General features: G+C 41.8%; 3 protein-coding genes across 3 annotated transcripts; 2 read left to right on the forward strand and 1 right to left on the reverse strand.

Moving 5' to 3' along the window:
• Positions 1 to 3,201: 3,201 nt before the first annotated feature.
• LOC133002924 (extracellular calcium-sensing receptor-like) lies at positions 3,202 to 6,279 on the forward strand. Its single transcript, XM_061072512.1, has 6 exons — positions 3,202 to 3,404; positions 3,500 to 3,767; positions 3,869 to 4,654; positions 4,825 to 5,055; positions 5,145 to 5,268; positions 5,366 to 6,279. Exons 1-6 carry the CDS (start codon positions 3,202 to 3,204, stop codon positions 6,277 to 6,279), a joined length of 2,526 nt encoding a protein of 841 aa, XP_060928495.1.
• A 2,829-nt stretch (positions 6,280 to 9,108) lies between these two features.
• On the reverse strand, positions 9,109 to 14,056 carry LOC133002926 (extracellular calcium-sensing receptor-like). Its single transcript, XM_061072513.1, has 8 exons — positions 13,950 to 14,056; positions 12,857 to 13,157; positions 12,471 to 12,760; positions 11,873 to 12,168; positions 11,087 to 11,292; positions 10,774 to 10,995; positions 10,566 to 10,689; positions 9,109 to 10,013 (listed from the first exon to the last, which is right to left on the reverse strand). The coding sequence occupies exons 1-8, from the start codon at positions 14,054 to 14,056 to the stop codon at positions 9,109 to 9,111; spliced, it is 2,451 nt and encodes an 816-aa protein (XP_060928496.1).
• A 1,612-nt stretch (positions 14,057 to 15,668) lies between these two features.
• LOC133003468 (extracellular calcium-sensing receptor-like) lies at positions 15,669 to 19,842 on the forward strand. The gene is made up of 9 exons (XM_061073217.1): positions 15,669 to 15,817; positions 15,911 to 16,205; positions 16,392 to 16,478; positions 16,563 to 16,832; positions 17,038 to 17,244; positions 17,325 to 17,600; positions 18,160 to 18,387; positions 18,486 to 18,609; positions 18,932 to 19,842. Exons 1-9 carry the CDS (start codon positions 15,708 to 15,710, stop codon positions 19,840 to 19,842), a joined length of 2,508 nt encoding a protein of 835 aa, XP_060929200.1. The 5' UTR covers positions 15,669 to 15,707.
• The last annotated feature ends 1,939 nt before the right edge of the window (positions 19,843 to 21,781 follow it).

Here is a 21,781-nt window from a genome sequence, read left to right on the forward strand (position 1 = left end):
CTAGACGATTTAGGTTGTACAGTCGGCTGCTGGGACGAGGGGCCCCAGGCATAAGCTCAATGGCACGGTCATACGGCCGATGAGGAGGAAGAGAGAGAGCCTGCTCCTTGCTGAAGACTGGGGCGAGGTCATGGTTAACTTGGGGAACCGAGGACAGGTCCGGGGGCACCGCTACAGGCGGTGGCTCAGATGTGGGACTTTGGTCTACGGTTCTACGGTTCTACGGTCCTACGGTCCTACGGTTCTACGGTCAATCCTGGCCAGTAGCATACCATTTAGGGCCTTGGTATCCAGTGGAACATTGAGGAGCTCCGTTTCGATGCCCAACTGCTGACAAACCCTACTATCAATGGAACTCTCATCAGCCCCTGAATCAATTAGAGCCGTGAATGGGAATGCCCTCCCTCGCCACAAGAGGGAGGCATCGAGCTGCGGACGGTCTGGGGGAGAGGGACTAACAACACGACTTATAACTCTCCCACTACTGCCGAGCCGGACCTTTTACCGGGCGGATGGGGCAGTTAGCAAGGAAATGGCTCGGCCACAGTACAGGCAGGACTGGGTCTTCATTCTGCGGTTCTTCTCTCCGGAGGACAGACGGAGGCCGTCTATTTGCATGGGCTCTGGTTCGGAAATCTCTGGCATTTCTCGGCGTGACCCGAGGGAAGTCAGCTGTTCAGAGCGACAGTATCCGGGGAACTAGCTGAGTCAGCACGCCACAGGAGGAGTTGATCGCTGGTTTTAATGGCGAGTTGAATTGCCTCATTCATCGTTTTGAACTCTCCCTGGAGTGCAATCTCCCTCCCAATGTCCTGGTTTAAGCCATTTTGGAACGCCGTGATCAGTGCGTCCTCGTTCCAGCCCGACTCCACCGCCAAACCTTGGAAGTGAATCACAAACTCCTGGACTGTCAGACCTCCCTGACGGATCCTTGAGAGCTGCTGCCCGGCTTGCTGGCCCCGTATCGGGTGATCGAACATCCGCTTGAGCTCTGTAGCGAAGGCATCGGCAGACACGGCCAGCGGAGAGTCTGTCTCGAAGAGAGCATTATAAAAGATGAGCGGACGGCCCTGTAATAAATTAACCAGGTAAGCGATCTTAGCATTATCACTAGCATATCTAATGGGCTGTGCATTTAAGGCTAACTGGCATTGTGTTAGAAACTGGCGACAGGTGTTGGGATCACCGGAGTACTTAGCTGGTGGAGGAATCCGGGGTTCGAGGGCAGCAGAGGCAGGTTGTGCGGCTGGAGGGGCTTGTTGAACCGGAGCAGAGACCTGAGCGGCGGGGGCAGGATCCGTGTCCAGCCGAACGATGAGAGCAGATCCAACTTATCGCTGATATCCTTCAGAGCCTTGTCGTGGTGACCCAAAAGGGTCTTTGGTGAGCCATTGCCTTTCTCTGAGACTCAGCTTGCTCTGCCAAGTCCATTGTGGCCGGACTATACTGTTAAGGGCCAGGCTTGGACACAGAGGCAGAAGCTGAGACAGGAGCAAAGTCAACTGAGGTCCATTGGAAATGTCCAATAACATAAGCAGGCAGGTAGATAGGCAGGTAAGCAGGCAGGTAGGCAAGCAGGCAGGCCGGCAAAACTCTGGAGCTGGAGTCGGGGCAATAATCCAGCTGCTGGTCCTGAGCAGGAAGACAGGCAAGGTTAGGACACGGAACCAACAGGACGTTTCAGAATCTTAATAGTACGATAGCGGAAGCTGGAACTGACATAAACAGAGTCTATAGTCCGGCGCAGACGGAGAGCAGTAGTGGAGCTTATAAAGGCAGCTGGTCAATCAAGGCCCCAACTCACACCAGGTTCACATCTGTAATCAGCCACGCCACCTACACACCGAGAGAGGGAGAAAGAGAGAGCCTAGTAGGCAGGTGAGGAGGAGGGCATGACAATTTCACTCTACACTCTTTGTCTAACTTGCTACGAACACAGACCCATATCTCTCTCACCCCCACTACATGTCGTAAACATTCCAAAGAAGGGGGGAGGTCGTTATCTTTAGGGTGGCCAGTCACCATTTTGTAAGCATGCTGACACACACAGACACATACACTCACATACACATCTTTGTTTAGTGAGTACACCATTAGTAATTTGTGTTTTATACTTTATTATATTTCATAATAAATGTTTTTCTTGCATAAGATAATTTTACGAACCTCTACACTGTCAGGAACTCTATATCTTTCAACTGAACTAACTATCTATATGGTAATTTTGGTTATAGTTATTCATTTAATTGTAAATCAGAGTTCCAAATTTGTAGTTAATACTTTAATGAAACTTAATCAATAAATTGGCTATATTTTCCCTTCCTTTGAAGGGTGGTGCCCCGAGGTAACTTTAATCAATTCAAAGTAATTATTTAATATTTTTAATATAAATATTCAATTTTTTTTTTGATGTTGAAAACCCAGCTGAGCCAAGGAGGATTTTGAATGTGACGAGGAAATCTACAGCTTGTGTCATCATTTTGAGTTTCACATGAGTAACCTGATATAATCATGCAAATCTGTTTTATTTGTTTAACATAAATGTTTGTTTTCATCAGAGCAAATCCTTGAAAACCAACCAACTCACTCTGAGATCCAACAAGAGAGGAAAAATTAAATTGTGAAGGGAATTGTTGATATTTTGGTGAACTTTGAAAAATGGCCTCCATCAACATACCTGAGAAAGGGGATTGGTTGACTTCCTCCATCTAGTGGTCATATCCAGAGTTGATCGACAGTTCTGCATTGTTGCTGTTTAACTTCAATTTACAGAATATAGGACAGCATTTAACATGCAAAATTTCCCCATCACACATGAATGGCTTTTTCTTGCAAATAAACAAGATTATTGTCACTGTGTAATGATATTGGCCCATTTGAACCTGAAGGCAAACATCAACTTTTTCTCTCCACCAACAGCTAGCAAACATATGTAATTGACAACGAAACAACTTCTCTCCACAATGTATTTATTCTTTTAAAATCCTGTGCAGATCCTCAGAGGTAACAGGTAAATCAGTTATGTCTCCTACAGATCAGTCATTGTGCTGGGTTTCTGAGAAGTGCAGTAGTGCGTTGAGAATAATCTCATGGGATTTGGGACTACATTCACATTGGCTGTTGATTCTTCTCACATGGTACAAAGAAACACTATAAAGGTCAGTTCCCAGGTCAGAGTTGCTAGGGATAGGGAGACTCGTGATGGGTTTGATCACTTGTATCCTCTTCACCCTGCTGGCAGGGATAAAGTCAGAAAAACAAACGTGCAAAGTGATCGGGCAAACAGGGTTCAAGGAGTTTTCTAAAGATGGTGATCTCATTATCGGAGGAGTTTTCTCTTTATCAACTAAACGCGAATTGATTGACAATGGCTACCACGCATTGCCGTATACATACTGCGAAAAGTAAGTGAATATGCAGTAAATCCTGTGTATGTTTTGTGTGGGAATGTGATCAGCTCTGATGTCATTTATTAATAACAAGTGCTCACTGTGTGTAGGCTGAATGACAGGGAACTGAAGTTTGCCAGAATAGTGATGTTTACAGTGGAGGAGATCAATAGAGATGAAAAGCTCCTTCCTGGATTGAGTCTGGGTTACAGGCTTTACAATGGCTGTGGGGATGAGAACCTGATTCGAGCAGCAGTGGAAGCCGTAAACGGAGACTCAAGGGGATGTGCTGATCAGATACAGGCTCTCCTGGGCCATTCATCCTCCGGTGTGAGTAAAGATATAAACATCATACTCAGCCCGCTATCCATTCCACAGGTGAGAAGTGATTGGGAAATAACTGGGATTTAATCATGTTTTCATCTTTGAAGAACGTTTAATCTGTTTTGTTGTGGTTAACATGTTATCTTTCTTTGAAGGTGAGCCATCTCTCTACTTGTGCTTGCTTGAGTGACAAAAGGCAGTTCCCCACATTCTTCAGAACTGTGCCCAGTGACCGCTTCCAAGTTATCGGTCTGGTGCAGCTCATGAAATACTTTGACTGGCGCTGGGTGGGGATTATTTATTCTAAGGACTTGTACTCAGACGAAGGTACAACAGCATTTGCAAAGGAAGCAGAAAAAGAGGGCATATGTGTTGAGTACTCGTTACCTTACTCAGATACAAATGTAAAATTTCCTGCTATTGTTGATGCTCTGAGGAAATCCTCGTCCAAGGTGGTCCTCCTGTTTATGCCCTTACCCCCCACCAAATTGTTCTTGTCGCAAATAAAGAAGTATAGCATAACTGGAAAGCAATGGGTTGGCAGTGAGGCTTGGATCACTCAAACAGACCTGGCTTCTGATGGGAGAAAGAGCCTTTTGCAGGGGGCGATGGGCTTTGCCCTCCCTCAGGCACCCATCCCAGGTCTTGGTGAATTCTTACTCAGCTTTAAGCCCTCTGACGAACCACAAAGTGCTATAGTTAAAGATTTCTGGGAGTCGTTCTTTGACTGCAGCTTCTCTCCGTCAATTACTTCTGCTATGTGTACTGGCACAGAAGATCTCAGCACAGTCTCCAGTGACTTCACAGACGTGACACATTTTAGGGAAGAGAATAATGTGTACAAGGCTGTGTACTTGGTGGCATATGCTATTCACGCACTACTGCAATGTCACAACGGCTCAAATCCAACCACTGGAAATTCTTGCGTGACAAAAGACCAAGTTCAGCCTAAATTAGTAAGTTCTGGAATATTTACTCAGACTTCAGATACTTAATATTAATGTTTTCCTTACCTTGATGTTAATGCAAAAACTTTAACATTTGAATATTCGCTACAAATTGTATTGGTTTCTCGGAAATATGCTGAAATGTCCTGATTGTCCTCTTACAGGTGTTGGAGCACATTAAGTATGTGAACTTCACAACACAGAGTGGGGCCAAGGTTTTCTTTGATGAAAACGGAGACTCAGTTGCCCAGTACGACTTAGTTAACTGGCAAATAAAAGACGACGGTTCTGTTGAGATCGTAAACATCGGTCAATTTGACACGTCTCTTCCAGAGGGGGAGAAATTCAAACTAAAAGACAACACCAGGATAGTTTGGGGTGGAAACAGTATGCAGGTGAAGTGACCATCTGTCTAATTAATTCTCCCAGCTGTTTTCCTACAGTGCATTTAGGAATTTTCACACATGGTGTTTTCTCTAATCAGGTGCTGAGGTCTGTTTGCAGAGAACCGTGTCTCCCAGGGACTCGAAAGGCGATAAACAAGCATAAACCTGTGTGCTGCTTCGACTGCTTTGAGTGCCCCGAGGGATCAATTAGTAATGAGACAAGTGAGACAGAAAATGAATTCATTCATGTTTGCAGTAGAAACAATAAAAAGGAAAGAAATGCATGATTTGAAATCTCTCTCTCTATCTCCACTCATAGATTCTCCCAACTGTTTGATCTGTCCACCTGAACTTTGGCCGAATGAAAAGAAAGACCAGTGTCTCCCGAAGCCGACTGAGTACCTCTCCTACAAAGAGATCATGGGGGCACTTTTAACTGGATTTGGTTGTGTGGGCATATTTTTATCTCTACTGACATCAATCATTTTTCTGACTCATAAAGAGACTCCAATTGTTAAAGCCAACAACTCCGAGCTGAGCTTCCTGCTGCTCTTGTCCCTGACTCTGTGTTTCCTGTGCTCCCTCACCTTCATCGGCCGGCCCTCTGAGTGGTCCTGCATGCTGCGACACACTGCGTTCGGCATCACCTTCGTGCTCTGCATTTCTTGTGTCCTAGGGAAAACTATAGTGGTGTTAATGGCCTTCAGGGCGACACTTCCAGGCAGAAATATGATGAAATGGTTCGGTCCTGCACAGCAGCGTCTCAGTGTTCTGAGTTTCACCCTGGTTCAGGTTGTAATTTGTTTACTTTGGCTCACAACCAACCCTCCATTTCCAAGGATGAACATGAAATACCATAAAGATAAGATAATCTTAGAGTGCGCTCTAGGGTCAGCTGTCGGGTTCTGGGCTGTGCTGGGTTACATTGGACTTCTTGCTATCTTGTGTTTCATTCTTGCTTTTTTTGCCAGGAAGCTGCCAGACAGCTTTAATGAGGCCAAACTGATCACCTTCAGCATGTTGATATTCTGTGCAGTCTGGATCACATTCATCCCGGCATATGTCAGCTCTCCTGGGAAGTTCACTGTGGCTGTGGAGATATTTGCTATTCTGGCCTCCAGCTTTGGCTTGCTGATATGCATTTTTGTTCCAAAATGCTACATTATCCTATTCAGGCCAGAACAAAACTCAAAGAGACATTTGATGGGAAAAATACCACCAAGGACACATTGAGCTGTAGTTTTAAAGGTGTCAAGTTAACTGCAAAAAAACTAGTTTCACAGCCTGACAGATATTGTAGTAAATTATAAGTTGTGATGTGCTGAATAAAGTAAATGAACCGAATCAAGTCTTCCTCATTTTTATTCATCAACTCCACTGAGTGTAAGCAGTGTTTGAGCTGTCGTTAGATTGATTTTGAATGTATAATTTAAATACATTCAACAGAAATATTTACACCTATTATAGTTAAATCAATTTACTGCAGTGGAACAGACAAATAAAAAGTGTCAAGAAACAGGCTCCATTATAAGCCACTACAACTGCACTCAGTGGAGCACATACCTCATCATAGGCCCAACAGTCAAGGGTAACACTTTGGTTGATTTTTCTAATTAAAATCAATTAATTATTCTCTGTTAAATCAACGAAAATGTTGAAAGATGCTCTGTCTCGCAATGATAAGAAAGTAAGAAAAGTTCCTGGATCTGCCCCCTGATCCGGATTTGTACTCAAATGTATTGGGTTCTTCCTCTAACAAGTTTTTTAGTAACATAAAATAACAGAATTACAAACTCAATACTGTTTCTCTATATATGTGATTAGTCATTACAGAAGCACCCCTTGATTATACCATGGACTTGCTAACATTGTTAAAAAATCTTTCAGAATTTCCTTTTTATTGTTGTATCCAAGAAAACAGGGTAAAGTGATTTATAAGTGGAATCCCAGAGTTATGACCCTTTACAGCTGTTTAATTAATAACAAATGTATTGATGTTTATAAAATCATGCACTGCATGAAAAGAACAATGTGTCAATCAGTTTCACTACAGATGTCGGAGGAATTTCAGGTTAACGGCTGTTCACAGGAATCTGCAGACAGCACAAAAAACTGCCAGGAAACCGACGGGAATTGACGCAGGGTTCCAGTTTCTGGCAGTTTTACAAGCCTGAGAATGTTGGCACGTTACCCCCCTGCTCCTAGGCCTAGGGGATGCTTTCACATGTAAATGACAATGCTGTGAGCTTAAAAATGCAAATCAGGATAGTTTTACTCAGTGTTGCAGAGGTAACACCTTTTTCTAAAAGGTACTAACTAAGGTACCAACTAAAATATCTGGCATAAGTACACCAGGCTTAAAATAAATATAAAATCTGAATTTGTAGTTTATATTGATTTCCCTTTTGTAAGTAAGTGTGCTAAGGAATAACAGTGTATACCATGAGCATGATCTTAATCAATTATTACACAACTTACAAAACAGTATTTATTTGTGATTTAACTGATTAACTATTATATAATTATTATTGCAATCTGAGCTGTTAAGTACATTTTTTTTAATATATTTATTATGTCATTACATAATTGTGCATACCAATAGCACTTTGCAGATAAACAACCTTGTGAGAATATTTTACACACCTTTGTTAAATACATACAAATCTTATTATTGACAATGAATAATTCACAAATGCTTACTATTTCATACAGTAGGTCAGACAAGTTATTGGTATGTTAAAAGTAAATTTAAAGATCGTGATTTGTATGAAAATGTTTTTCAATCACTTTAATCAACTCATATCACTTATACATTTTCATAATCCAGCCAAAAATAGTTTGTATCACCTGATTATTTAGTCTCTTGCAAACAATAAAATAAAAACTTAAAATGGAAAAAAAAGAAAAACAAGTCTGAGTATTTGTCATCATTCTCTCTTTGTAGTTAACACATTTTAAACTTCAAATGAAAGATACAATAAAGCTACAACTTTTTTTAAATCAAAGTCTTAATGATGATGTGACACTAAAGCTCATCCTTTTTTCACCTCCTGTCTATGAAAAGTTTCCGGTACAATGATTTAATTTGTTGTTTATAGATTTCAATACAATATGGTGAAAAGGTTTAACATTTGATGTGGCTTCTAAATGTGTATCTTAGGTCCTCCCTGCCTTTACATCACTTCCTTCAATGGGTGTCGAAGAGAATAATGATAACGTATACAAGGCTGAGCAAGGTCCTGTTTATTATATTATGTGACTGCAAAACGATTGTAAATAGGAGGAGAGCAATTATGGGAGAATTTGTTGTCCCACACATCTGCTTTTGCTTTTGACTAAGTTGTTTGAAGTCCGCTACATAAGTGTATTTTCTGAGTTGACGTTCATCTTTGAACCAAATCAGCGAAGGGTGAGATTCACAACAAATGCATCAAAAAACTTAAAACTGATTATTTTTCATATACTTACAAAGTTTATGAATACAGACCATTGACCAAATACAGAGCATAAATATTAATCTGACCACGCTTTTTGGCCTCTATTTGCAACTGTTAGGACCCAAATGTAGAATAATTCTGCTGAAACCAAAGAAACCTGGAGAAATAAGCAGTGTTTTCTAAAAATCTTTTTTCTTAATTGTTACATGTATAAAAGGATCTTATGTATATAAATTTTGCATTTTTAAAGTTGCTGCCGATTATTTCTCATGTATTTGTTAACATTCCAGCCCAGGAGTTTGCAAACAATGTGACAATAACACTTGATGGCACTGTAACCAGTCTTTATTTTTATTACACCACATCTAACATACTATGATGTGCACATTGTTTTTATGTTTTATAGTGAAAACAAAACCCTTATTTCTGTTGCAAAACTTTTTTTAGTTCATTTCATATTTCCAGCACGAAATGTAAATTATTTGTAAAATGAGAAAACAAAACATTTTTAAGACGTTCACAAAATTACAATGTATGAAAAAGCATGCAAATATAAATATTCCCACAAACTAGGTGAAGAACTCTTGTATGCTGCCATCATAAATATCCCCAGAGGTCAGGTGTACTAGGATTCATTCTTGCTCATCAAATGTTTCTTGGTGTTCTTTTCGGGCTTAAAAAATATGATGTAACACTTTGGGGCAAATATACACAGAATTAATCCAAAGCTGGAGGCCAGGATGGCAAATATCTCCACAGCCACAGTGAATTTACCAGGAGAGCTGACGTAAGCTGGAATAAAAGTGATCCAGACAGCACAGAATATCAACATGCTGAACGTTATGAGCTTTGCCTCATTAAAATTATCAGGGAGCTTCCGAGCTAGGACGGCTAACACGAAGCAAAAGAAGGCCAACAGGCCTATGTACCCGAGCACAGCCCAGAACCCAATGGCTGAACCCAACGCACACTCCAGGATGATTCTCTCCTTGTATGTGGTCAGGTTTTTCATTGGAAAAGGGGGACTGACAACCAACCAAATGATACATATTAGAACTTGAATAAACGTGAAGGACACCACAGTCATTCTTTGCTGCGGAGGGCCGAACCATTTCATGATGTTGCGACCTGGAAGTGTTGCTTTAAAGGCCATTAACACCACTATAGTTTTCACAAGGACACAAGAGATGCAAAGGACGAAGGTGATGCCGAACGCCGTGTGTCGCAGCATGCAGGACCACTCAGAGGGCGCTCCCATGAAAGTAAGTGAACATAAGAAACACAGAGTCAGCGAGAACAGCAGCAGGAAGCTCAGCTCGGAGTTGTTCGCCCTGACGATCGGGGACGTCCTGTGACAAAAGAATACGGCCGCAGTTATGATGGCGAGAAATGCGCCGCAAACGGAGAACGCAGCCAGGATGATTCCCAGCACCTCATGGATGGAGAGAAACTCTACAGGCTTAGGGAGACACATGTTTCTCTCTGTGTTGGGCCAGAAGTCGTCAGAGCAGGGGAAGCAATCAGGTGAATCTGCAAAAAAAATTTAAAAAAACACTTTCAGCAGCCTTATATTTGATGTTAACTTTATATAATGAACACTAAGTGCTGGACAGAGGTAACGAAAACTCGACAATTCGAAGTGTCCATAAATGAAATGTTAAAATAGGTGGGAGGTGGAAGAAAACAATAATGGTTTGAAAGAAAACCCCACCCAAATATAACAAGAAATAAAATTTAAAAAACCTTATAAAACTTTAAAGAAATTCCCTACAGCCAGACGGGAGATATCATGTTCTAGAAACCAAGATCATTATGAGACCAAAGTTATGAAGCCACCAATGACCTTGACATTTGAGCTTTGGCTCCCAAATCCTCATCATTAAGTCCAAGTGAACGTTTGGGCCAAATGTTAAAGGATTCCCTAAAGCTATTCTTGATATATCTGTTGACAATAATGGGACATACATCAAATAACCCAAAACATAATGCTTCTTCAAAACTGGCCTGCTTTGTCCGAAATGTTACCTACAAGTCTGTGGGTGCATCAACTGGTGTTGAACATTCCTCGTGTTCTTGTTTCACCTGTAGCATTGCTTATCTCTCCCTCAGGACATGGTACACAGTCATAGCAGCAGATGGGTTTCCCTCTCTGCAGCACTTTACGGGTTCCTGCAGGGCAGCTGTCAGTGCACACTGAAGCAGGCGCCTGTCACACAGACACAAACACACTCACACAGATATCACACTATGGCTACACAGCTGGTATAAGTGTTACCTTTTGGCTCCTCACCTGTGTGCCACCCTCCACCCACGTGAGGTTCCTGCTGATGTGGAATTCCTGGCCGACCGGCAGCGATGCATTGTAGTGCCCGACTGTCACCAACTCAATGCTGCCACTCGCTCTTCTTTGCCAGTTGACCAGCTCATATGTGGCCACTGGGTCTCCGTTGGCATCAAACGACACATCATAACCGTTCTGGGAAAAACTGACTTTCTTCAGCTCAGTGAGAACCTGTGAAGATGAAATGAAATAAGACAGGAAGTATATAATGTAAAGTACATCTTCATTTTGGTACGTATGTGACGTATTTGTTTGGACCGACCTGTTTGGACTCTATCCTGGTGAGTTTGTCACACTCTCTTGTAGAGTTAGTTTTCTGGCACACTGCGTTATGAATGGCATTAGCTATTGCATAAACGGCCTTGTACACCATGTTGGTGATGCGGAGCTGAGACGTGTCGGTGTACGGGCTCTGGAGCGTCTGTATGTCTTCAGTTCCATCACATAGACTCTCTCCTGTGGCTGCACCTAAAAACACAACGAGGAGGAGACTGGTCTTTTTACTAATTATCATTTACAATTATGAAAATAATAAGAAAAAATTCCTTGAAACTGACTTTACCTATATCAATATTTACAAAACAAAAACATGAATATGATATTATCATAGTGTTATGCTGTATTGTGCTGTTCCATTATAATTATTATTGCTATATCGCTGCAAATTATTATTAGTATGCAGAATGTAAATTGTCTGTATCCTTTTAAATAACTTAATTATCTTCTTGATGTTTTCCATTTTTAAGTTAACGTTTCATCTATGTTTAATAACCTTATTTGTCTTCTATTTTTCACTTATTTAATATCTATTTCATTATTAACTTGTACCTTATATTTTCAGCTTGCATATTAATACCTTATATAGTTCAAATATTCTCTTATTTCAAATATTTTCATCTCATATGTTTAGTCATCACATGTATCTTTGATGTTAATTGTGAACCACAAATTTTTAAAAGTTAATTTCCATGCAGTTCCACAAAAAAACACAACTGATAGTGTCACTTATATTCTATGAGAAAAAAACAAGTTAGCAGAACTTCCTCACTCTGGTCCAGCCTGCAGTTGAATTCACTCTCCCAGAACTCAGTCAGCACAGGGGACGCAGACACTTTGGTGGGGGGTAGATCCAGAAGGAAGTCCCTCAGGCCGGGGATGACAGCTTGTTGGATGCCAATTCCGATGGCCCCGGCACAGAAGGAGAACCTCAGCAGCCGTGAGTCAGTCACCCAGCCCTCACTTCCTAACCATTGACGAGGAGGAGAAGGCTCCCGGGACAGCTCCTCCAACAGGAATCTCATGTCTCCAGAGCTTGCGAAGGCCACAATAACTGTGGCTGTTGACCTGGAGAGATGATGTAATGCATAATGCACACAGTTAATATGGATAATGATTTTTTAAACCAGCAAAATGAGAACTTCAGTCTTTTGAATGTACAGTTTCTCAATGAGTATTTTTATTCAGGCCTGTAAGATCAATAAACAAAAAAACATGAAGAGTCAGTTATTATTCAGTACTATTTATTGAATTAGTTTGTATTTGCCATTATCTGAATAAATATCTTTCTAATCGTATATGTGACTGAATATATTTAGTGGGTTTAATGTGCAGAAGCTCAGTGTCAACACAGCCTGTGGTGCAGAAACCTGCGGATCACTTCAGCCACTCTCTGGATCTTGCTGCGAGGGTTGTTGCGGTAGAAAGACTCAGAGTACTCCACGCAGATGCCCTCTCTGTGCGCTGCGTCCAGGAAAGACGCCATGCCGTTGTTGCCATAGTCCGAATCCGAACGCACAGCACCGATCCACGTCCAGCCGAAGTGTTTGACCAGTTTGGCCAGCGCGTCGGCCTGGTACTTGTCACTGGGGATCGTCCTGAAGAAACTCGGGTACTGCTTCTTGTTGGAGAGGCAGGCGCACGTGGCAAAGTGGCTCACCTGGAGCAACACAGTGGAATTCTTCATCTCCAAAATCAACTTTGAATGGCACTGGTTTAAAATGAATGAATTGAGTAGAAACACAAATCGATTTACTTGAGGGATGTTAAAGGGCCCGAGGACGCGCGACATGCTGATGGATGGCGTGGAGCTGGACTCGCCAACCATGGCCATCACCATTCCGGACTGGGAGCAGTTGTGGTCGTTGCCGAGGCTGAACTCCGGGTCCTGGCTATTGGCGAGCTGGAAGGCCAGACGCACCGCCATCGGCACCGAGGCACACGAGTCGTAGATGTGGTAACCGAGCGTGACGCCCGGCAGCAGGTTCGAGCTGTTGTTGATCTCCTCGATGGCAAAGATCATGGCGCGTGAGAAGCGCAGCTCGCGGGACACGATGCTGCACATGCACACATATATGTGAGCATGTTGGAGTTTACATAGGATGGGATCACATGTTTTAATGGGAGAATCACAGGCCTAGGAAAAATACTAATAATATGAACAAGAGTACTACTACTACTACTTATTGTTACAATAATACTCACAATTATCATCATAGCCTAATCATATTAACGGAAAAACCAGAGGCATAGTAATTGTACTAATAATACCACTACTAATGAAAATATTATTACTATATACATATAATATATATTATTATTAGTACTACTACAGCTACTACTACAACAACTAATAAATATAATAATAAGTTGCTGTTTCTAAGTGCTTCACAGAGAACACAAATTAAAAACAAGAACATCATAATTTATCATAAATAACATCATAATAAGAATAGTTAAAACATACTACTACTACAAAAATACTATTACTAATACTACTAATATATACTAATATTAATAATAATAGTAACTACAATTTATAGATATACCAGTCCAAAATTCTCAAAAGATTGAATGCATGTCAATAGTCAACGAATTTCACAGCGTTTATCTGTTCTTCTTCTGTGAAATATTAATAAATGTTAAAAACAACTGTTTTCATTTAAGAATCACAAATCATAATAGTTTGTCCTATAGCCACATTGTACACATTTGTTATATAACACATTTAACTTAACATTAACACATTTAAACCTCAAGATTTTAAGCACAATAAACAAATTTAAATAATTTATGTCCCCACACGGCCAAACATCCTTTTATTCCCCACCTCTCCCTGTTATACAAACCTCCCTGTGCACCTCAGAGGCTCAGGCATCGTAGTGTAGTTATATCTCACTTTGTTCATGTAGTAGTGAATGGAGAAACCCCCCCCAACCACATAGTCCCCATCCATTGAGAAGGCAGGTGGATGAGCCGTATCCTGCAGCTTACACTTGATCCCAGCCCCGTTCAAACCAAGACCAGAGTTCAGCTCAAACAGACCCAGAGCCCATACGAGGCAAACAAAGAGAGCTGAGATCCCCATCATCCCCCCAAGTGTGTGCATGTGTGCAATAAGTGTGTAATCACTACTTATATAGCTTTTCAGACTAATTATTCCCTCCTACTGTACGTCATCTTACTGTACATCACAGAAAGGATGTCCTTGCTCTGTATTTTTCAGTTCCTTAGCCTTAAGCACTTTATAACCTTCACTGAGTGCCTCTGTTTCTCTTCTACTCTTGTTAAATTACTATTTAAAATGAACAAGGCCCCTTTAAATTCAGTCGAGCCTTCAACATTTCACCCACTCGTGGATATCAGTCTTCTAAATGTGCCAGATTTTTTTTCCATTGAGAGCCATGAATTATTCCCTGGGAAATTGGTGAAAATTTCCCAAAACACTTAATCTCACATTGTCAGAGAAGTTGCTAGGAAAAAAGCCTTGATCACCACTTTCACCTGATCCACAACCAAATTGAGTGTGTCCTTTTCTTGGCTCATGTCCCATCATTCCACAAAGCTTTGTTAAAACCTGTTCAATGGTTTTACATATAAGCTGCTAAAAAACAGACCAATGGACAGGGGCGAAAACATTACCTCTTTGGTGGAGGTAACTAAGCAACCACATAATTATAACTAATACCCAAAATAGAAATTAACATAAAATACAGTGATTCAAACAATATTTCAAATGGAATGAATAAATAGGGGCAATAACAGTCATACAAACTGTGTGTTTTTGTATAAAATGCAGAGATCTACGAAGGCTCAACCAAATCACAATGAGATGGAAGGTAGTAATTTTTTTTATTTGAATTATAAAGAGTAATTTAGTATTCTAAAGGAAACCACCCTTAAAACATGAGTAAACCCAAAACACTAGTAAATGTGCAATTGTTTACTTCAGCTGTTACTAATTCAACAGACTGTGGAGTTTTACTTTTAAATGACGGGTCACCGATTCCTCTCTACAAGGAGGTTTATTATAGTGAGAGAGAAAAAAAATCCCCATTCAGAAAAGTATAGACACCAAAAGTTCACTTAAACCTGACATGATAGCATCTCAATTTCATGAGTAGCACCTGATGCCTTTGCCTTGTTCTTGTCTTTAATCTCCTTCGTCATTCATACTTTTTGTTATATACAAAATGACGATTTACTGATCTTTCCACTCCAGATAGTTCATGGTGACAGAGAGACGGAAACTCAAGATTACCTCCAACTTCACAAAAGCAAAATAATTCAAATCAAAATGCGTGAATAATGAAATCATGTTTATAAATTTGATATGAGCTTTCCCTCCCCCAAATGTCTGCCCAAGCCCTGGTGGGCGGGATGAAACTATAAAGAAAATCCCCCTGCATATAAAATCAAGCACTCCTGCATTAAGATCAGAGACGGGGCTGGAGGGACGGACGGCAGAAATGGGGCAATTTGTAGACACATTTTTCTCCTTTCATGGCCTCTCATTGATTGTTATGTTCCCTTCCTCCCTTTTCTCATTTGAGTCTTCCTCTCACTCCTCATCTTGTAAGCTCAGGAGGCAGTTTTATTTCAATGGGATGCACAAGCCTGGTGATGTGATTCTGGGTGGGTTGTTTGAAGTCCACTACACCTCCGTGTTCCCTGAGCTGACGTTCATCTCAGAGCCGACTCAGCTCAGCTGCCAGGGGCAAGTCTCACTCCTGCAGAATTCAAAAGTTTTATTATATCATATCAACATATATAACTTCACAGTGGTTAATTGTGTCTGTTTATGTGTTAGCTTTGACCCTCCAGGCTTCAGACATGCCATGACCATGGCTTTTGCTATCGAAGAGATCAACAGAAGCGCTGACCTGCTGCCTAATATGACTCTGGGATACAGTCTGTACGATAACTGTGCCACGCTGGTGATTGGATTCAGTGCCGCGTTGTCTCTGGCAAGCGGTCGAGAGGAGGACTCTCTGCTTCAGGAGGCTTGTGTGGGGCCTCCTCCAGTCCTGGGGATTGTTGGTGATCCCTTCTCAACGTTTTCTATCGCCACCTCTGATGTGATAGGTTTATTCAAACTGCCCATTGTAAGTTTCTTTTCAGTCTTACCTTTGCTTTTAATGCCCAATTTGAATGAATCTGAAATGTTAAATGGTTTGATTAGGACATGTACATTGTAGTGCAAGGCCTTTTATGATTTTAATGAATTATTAAATTAGTTCTGCTGACTTGTATGAAAAGCAATTGCTGTATGGATACCATATTTTTAACAGGTGAGTTATTTTGCCACGTGTTCCTGCCTGAGTGACCGTCAAAGATTCCCGTCCTTCTTCAGGACTATACCAAATGATGCTTTTCAGGTGAAACTCTATATACAGATAAAAAAATTCAAATTATGGCTCACAGGAAGTTGTTTGCACTCATCCCTCCCTCTGTTCACTAAGGTACGTGCCATGATTCAGGTACTCCAACATTTTGGCTGGACTTGGGCAGGCCTGCTGGTCAGTGATGATGACTACGGACTCCACGTTTCCAGATCTTTTCAGTCTGACTTGGCTGCGTCCGGTGGAGGTTGTCTGGCCTACACAGAGATCTTACCCTGGGGTGATGACACAGTCGAACTAAGGAGGATTGTGGAGGTGATGAAGAAATCCACAGCTCGTGTGGTCATCGTGTTTGCACATCAGATCCACATGATAAACTTAATGAAAGAGGTATTTACTTATCTAACTCTTGTGGTGACTTAAGATTTGAATGTCAAGCTCATTTTAAATTGTGCATGTGTCTCTTACTACGTGTATTACACTGGTCTGAGTTTTGTATTTTCTATATTTTATAATTGTTCTGTGCTACAAAGTAAATAAAAGCTGTTGTACATAAGTCTGAAAAAAAATATATTCAGTATAATGCAATGCACAGGTGGTGAGGCAGAATGTGACAGGCCTGCAGTGGATGGCCAGTGAAGCCTGGACAACAGCTGCTGTGCTGCAGTCCCCCGACCTCATTCCGTACCTGGGCGGAACACTGGGCATTGCCATCCGTCGGGGAGAAATACCAGGACTCAGGGACTTCCTGTTACACATCCGTCCTGACAAAGAAGACAACACTAACAATGGAAATAGCATTGTGAGATTATTATCTTACAAGCAGATCTGTCATTATGTAATGATGAAATACTGTGATTTCAGCCTCTAAATGCATTTCAGGTGAGACAATTTTGGGAACACACATTTCAGTGTAGATTTGCTCCAGCTCCGGCAGCTTGGATGGAAGCAGCAGGAGTGTTGTGCACTGGGGATGAAGACATAGAGAATGTGGAGACAGAGTTTCTAGATGTCTCTAACCTCCGGCCTGAGTACAATATTTACAAGGCAGTGTATGCTTTGGCGTACGCGCTAGATGACTTGCTGCGCTGTGAGCCAGGGGGAGGACCTTTCAGCGGCCACAGCTGTGCTGCTGTGCAAAGCCTGGAGCCATGGCAGGTGTGAAATTTACACTTAACCTTTTGTTGAACTTATCCCCCATGTTTGACAGTTTGATATTATTAATTGTGATATGACGAGGCCTGGTAGCGTTTACTCTGTATTTTCAAAATACACAATATTCACTTCATTGGTCGAAGCATGGAATTCAGTAGAGGCCATACCAAGATGTACCAAAATTGACACACTAGATATAGGTCCCATAAATGTAGATGTATTTTTTTTTAATCACGATCCATAAAGTATTCCCTTGGAAAATGAGGAAAATTCATGGATCACCCCTTATATATTTTATTTGTTTGAATTCTGCCACCAAGTTTTGTGATAATCAGTAGTTTTTATGTAATCTGTCTTACAAACATACCAACAAACAAATGGACAGGGGTGAAAACATAACCTCTTTGACACAGGTAATTAAAGGTAACAAATTAAAGTGTATTGTACATTTACGGATGATACATTTTCATGTAGTTTGTATGAAGTTCTGAAAGCTTGTGCTCAATCAAGAAAAAAACATGTTCTCCATATATGTTTATCTTCTGTTTTCTCCCCATTGTAGCTCATGTATTACTTGGAGAAGGTCAACTTTACCACACCATTTGGGGATGAAGTGTCATTCGATGAAAACGGCGACGCCTTACCGATCTATGACATCATGAACTGTCATTGGCTTCCTGATGGAGGTACCAAAGTTCACATTGTGGGTGAGGTTAAGAAATCAGCCACTAAAGGTGAAGAACTCACACTTCATGACGAGAAGATCTTCTGGAACTTTGAATCCAAACAGGTTAAATATATTTGTTGTGGTTTATGCTCTTGTTTAATATGGCATGGGACATTAATATCAAATGGTGTAGAATAACTGTTTTATGATTATGACTGCAGCCTCCTCGGTCAGTCTGTAGTGAGAGCTGTCCTCCAGGAACCCGCATGGCCAGAAAGGAGGGTCAACCTGTGTGCTGTTTTGACTGTGTCCCTTGTTCTGAGGGAGAGTTCACGAATGAAACAGGTTGGTATCAGTCCAATGTTATAAAATACCATCATATATTATCCATCCATCCATCCATGCATCATCTACACTGCTTTGAGGGTGGAGGGAGGGGGTGTAGCCAATCCCAGTGGACATTGAGCGAGAGGCAGGGTACATCCTTCACTGAAAAAAACAAATAGTTGGACCAACTTAAAAACAAAAGGGAATTAAGTTATATTAACACAATTGATAACTTTTTTTGAAAAAACTTAAGTCATTTAAGTGTTACCTATAGAGTGTTTTCAAGTTTGTAACACATTTTCTTGCAGAAAAAGAGAATTTCCTTATTTTTTTTCTATAGACTCCATGGAGTGCAGCAGCTGTCCAGAGGATTTCTGGTCCAGCCCCCAGCGTGACCATTGCGTTCCAAAGAAAACAGAGTTCCTCTCCTACCATGAGCCTCTGGGTATCTGCCTAACCACCGCCTCCCTGCTGGGCACGATTTTCTCTGCTGTCGTCCTGGGCATCTTCATCCATCACCGCAGCACCCCCATGGTGCGTGCAAACAATTCAGAACTCAGCTTCCTGCTCTTGGTTTCACTGAAGTTATGTTTCCTTTGCTCTTTGCTGTTCATCGGACGACCCAGAGCATGGACCTGCCAGCTGAGACATGCAGTGTTTGGCATCAGCTTTGTGCTTTGTGTGTCGTGTATCCTGGTTAAAACCATGGTGGTGCTGGCGGTGTTCAAGGCTTCCAAGCCAGGAGGGGGAGCCACTCTGAAGTGGTTTGGCTCTGTGCAGCAGAGAGTGACAGTTCTGGTTCTTACTTCTGTTCAAGCAGCGATCTGCACTGCCTGGCTTGTGTCTGCTTCACCAGCTCCTCATAAAAACACCCAGTACCACAATGACAAGATAGTGTATGAGTGTGTAGTCGGCTCCACGATTGGCTTTGCAGTGTTGCTTGGCTACATTGGATTACTGGCTGTGCTCAGCTTCCTGTTAGCTTTTCTGGCGAGGAATCTTCCCGACAACTTCAACGAGGCCAAACTCATCACTTTCAGCATGTTGATATTCTGCGCAGTGTGGCTGGCCTTCGTCCCTGCTTACGTCAACTCACCAGGCAAATACGCAGATGCAGTGGAGGTATTTGCCATTCTGTCCTCTACTTTTGGCCTCTTGGTGGCGCTGTTTGGACCCAAATGTTACATCATCCTATTGAGACCAGAGAGGAACACAAAGAAAGCCATCATGAGTCGAGGCCACACAAAGTGACAAAATTAACTCTTGAGATAAATCTGTGAAATAATCTGATCCACTCTGTGTTTTTTAGTCCCACCATGATTATCAGATTAACCTAACACACTATAGATGTGTTTATTGTAAAGACTGACATGGTTGTTTATTATTACATTTAAATAAAGTGTTTTTTTCTTGAATTATATATTTTTTAATTTCCTGGGACAAGAACACTGTTAAGCAGTAATGCTTTAGGAAGAATTAAAGTAATTTTCAACTGTACTTTTGTCAGTAAATACTTGTGCAACTAACTAACAAAAAAAAATTCTTACATTTGATTTCTGATTTCTTTGATAACTACAGGCTCACAAATGGAGACGTCGTCTGACATTGTAAGTGAATCTGTGTATCAATGTTAGCCCCAGAGGTGTCAAGTAACGAAGTACAAATACTTTGTTACCTTACTTAAGTAGAAATTTTGGGTATCTATCTATACTTTACTGGATTATTTATTTTTCAGACGACTTTTTACTTCTTCTTCTTACATTTTCACGCAAATATTTGTACTTTCTACTCCTTACATTATAAAAATAGCCTTGTTACTCTGATTTAATTTTGGCACACAACCGCACCGGAGGGTTCCGAAAAAGGAGGAGAGCAAAGCCAGAGCTGCGTGTGGCTTGCGCCACCCCCTGCCTCCGCTGACGCGCCTCGCTGTCGGGTCCGTCGGCCATCGGGGCAGGCCGGCAAAGGCACAAGGAGTTGGGGTTCGTAAGAGAAGGAGGCACCGCACGGTCGTGGACAGGGCTTAGAAGAAGTGGAGGAGACAGAAAAAGAGAAGGGGGGGGGGGAGCACTCGCTTGCCAACCCACACACACCCCGACCTCGGGAGACACGCTGACCCTGGGGAGCAGCGCGAGACCCTGAGCACCTGTGGGGGGGTTTGGGTGCCATGCTCGACCAGAGTCGAATCAGGCTGTACCGGTAATGATCTTTCCGCAGGTTAACCTACGGAAACCTTGTTACGACTTTTACTTCCTCTAGATCAGGGGTGTCCAAACTACCGCCCGCATGCCAACTGCGGCCCACCATCCTTTTTTAATTGGCCCGCATCAAATAAATAAATAAATGATAATAAATATGACCCGCGCTTACTGGGAATTCCTCGTTCATGGGAAATAATTGCAATCCCCAATCCCTGTCATGAGTGGGGTTCAGCGGGTTACCCGCGCCTTTCGGCGAAGGGTAGACACACGCTGATCCAGTCAGTGTGGCGCACGTGTAGCCCCGGACATCTAAGGGCATCACAGACCTGTTAATGCTCAATCTCGTTTTGCTAAATTGGCTGAGAATCACGTCATTGAGGACTCCCAATCATCTGAGGAAGAGGAGTTATTTTCCTTCTTGAAGAAGACCGGCCCTCTTGAAACGACCCAGCAGTTGGATGCGTACCTGGGGTTCCCAGGAGACACAGTAGATGTACTGAAGTCCTTCCCAGCTGTGTGCCAGGTATCACTTAAGTTTAATACTGCACTCCCTGGCTCAGCAGCCTGTGAAAGACTGTTTAGTGTTGCAGGACTCATCTTCAGGCCAGGAAGAGCATGCATAGGCTCAAACATTGAGAACCTGCTGCTTTTGCGGCTGAACAAAGCCTATTGGTAGTGTTATTGTAAATACAGGATTGAGTCACAAGGTCTCAAGGTCTCCTCCAATAAAGGTTATTGATAACATTCCACTGAAGTTTGACTTTTTAAACTATTACAATACTTATTGGCAACTAGTTATCATGTCTTCTGCTCCATGAAATGCATGTTAATGCTCAGTTGTACACATATGGCACTTTAATGTATTTGCATTGTAATAAAATGTGATAATTTTCAATGGGCATATATGCAGCTGAAACGGGTAGCCTAGTGCATCCCACATTTTTCAACATAACATTTTAATATAACATTATAGTCATAATGGCCTTTAG

Source organism: Limanda limanda, chromosome 6 (assembly GCF_963576545.1).
Source record: "Limanda limanda chromosome 6, fLimLim1.1, whole genome shotgun sequence".
NCBI classification, from domain to species: Eukaryota; Metazoa; Chordata; class Actinopteri; order Pleuronectiformes; family Pleuronectidae; genus Limanda; species Limanda limanda.

Bases quoted from the DNA above. Each gene is read 5' to 3' on its own strand.
- LOC133003468 (XM_061073217.1), top strand. From the start codon at position 15,708: ATGCACAAGCCTGGTGATGTGATTCTGGGTGGGTTGTTTGAAGTCCAC. The intron at 16,479-16,562 runs GTGAAACTCTAT...CTGTTCACTAAG, and splicing joins TACCAAATGATGCTTTTCAG to GTACGTGCCATGATTCAGGT. The intron at 16,833-17,037 runs GTATTTACTTAT...TGCAATGCACAG, and splicing joins TGATAAACTTAATGAAAGAG to GTGGTGAGGCAGAATGTGAC.
- LOC133002926 (XM_061072513.1), bottom strand. From the start codon at position 14,056: ATGGATGGGGACTATGTGGTTGGGGGGGGTTTCTCCATTCACTACTAC. The intron at 11,293-11,872 runs GTGAGGAAGTTC...TTGTGTTTTTAG, and splicing joins CAACTGCAGGCTGGACCAGA to GTGCAGCCACAGGAGAGAGT. The intron at 10,690-10,773 runs GTGAGGAGCCAA...TCTGTGTGACAG, and splicing joins GGGTGGAGGGTGGCACACAG to GCGCCTGCTTCAGTGTGCAC.
- LOC133002924 (XM_061072512.1), top strand. From the start codon at position 3,202: ATGGGTTTGATCACTTGTATCCTCTTCACCCTGCTGGCAGGGATAAAG. The intron at 3,768-3,868 runs GTGAGAAGTGAT...CTTTCTTTGAAG, and splicing joins GCCCGCTATCCATTCCACAG to GTGAGCCATCTCTCTACTTG. The intron at 5,056-5,144 runs GTGAAGTGACCA...TTCTCTAATCAG, and splicing joins GGGGTGGAAACAGTATGCAG to GTGCTGAGGTCTGTTTGCAG.